This window comes from Propithecus coquereli, unplaced genomic scaffold (genome assembly GCF_000956105.1).
Source record: "Propithecus coquereli isolate 6110/MARCELLA unplaced genomic scaffold, Pcoq_1.0 Scaffold63, whole genome shotgun sequence".
NCBI classification, from domain to species: domain Eukaryota; kingdom Metazoa; phylum Chordata; class Mammalia; order Primates; family Indriidae; genus Propithecus; species Propithecus coquereli.
The window spans coordinates 6,831,136-6,832,166 of record NW_012152285.1 but is presented as its reverse complement, the minus strand read 5'-3'; the positions used below and the strand labels follow the sequence as shown (position 1 = coordinate 6,832,166).

The window sequence follows — 1,031 nt, the reverse complement described above, 5'->3', positions numbered from 1 at the left end:
GATTTAATATTTAGTTCTGAGAAAAAATAATATTTCAGTAGCTAGACTGGGGTTTCTTTATATTAGAAATTAGACAAATATTGCTCTGGCTACCAGGAATTCCAAGGCTAAATTTAATGCTCATTATTTCACTTAGGTTACTGATATAAGTACCCGTTCAATTTTTGTAAAGCACATAGATCTGTACGCAAAAAATCATGCAAACAATTTTAAAAGATTCACAGATCTTCCGATGCCTATCTACTTCCTCCCGAGAAGTCACAGATCTCAAGTTAAATAGCTTTGTTGTAAATGGTTTATAATTTCTTTCTATGTTGTTATAACTCAACTAAAATCTTTTCTGAAAGTAGAATATACATATATTAAAGATATATGAGATGTGTAAGTTAAACATACTGATTAGCTGAATATTGTAAATATTGATGATAATTACCCTTTCCATTCTCGTAACAGGCTGTTAATGATTCCCTTTAATACTGTCTTCTGAATGTCTTGAGGCTGTAGGCAAAAGAAAATAATAAGATAATTAGGATTAGCTACTTAGATGACTTACATGTTAATTATACATACAGATGTTTTAGTAGTTTAATATCAAACCTGATGACTAAGGACTGAACTTACGGTAGTATCGATTTTACATTGAGAACTCTAGGGAGCACCAATGACATAAGATTACAAAGAGAATACTCCCTGGTGTGTGCCATGTTACAACCTGCACAAACATAGATGGGGTCCTTTGATGAACAACAGCAGTTTATATAATTGAAAAACAATTTCACTTTCCCTGACTTAACAGGATAAAATCACGAACATGAATCCAAGAGTAGCACGTTTACCAATATAAAATGATTGCATATATTTTGTATGTATTTAGTTCTATCAAGTTACAATTCACACTTAAACTGGCAATTCATCATTAAGTGCAACCAAATTATGTTTAATTAAAAATATAACAAGATAAAGATTTTTTCATTTAAGGACAGATTTTAAAAAGGCATAAGATAACATTACTTTATATTATAGTTTAATAA

General features: G+C 30.0%; 1 protein-coding gene across 1 annotated transcript in view; it reads right to left on the bottom strand.

Annotated features, from left to right (window-relative positions):
• The window catches only part of HECTD2 (HECT domain containing E3 ubiquitin protein ligase 2), a 94,028-nt gene that overhangs the window by 24,057 nt on the left and 68,940 nt on the right, over positions 1-1,031 (bottom strand). The window contains exon 5 of the mRNA XM_012659661.1: positions 434-498. Coding sequence (XP_012515115.1) covers positions 434-498 — 65 coding nt within the window. The remainder of the gene's footprint in view (positions 1-433; positions 499-1,031) is intronic.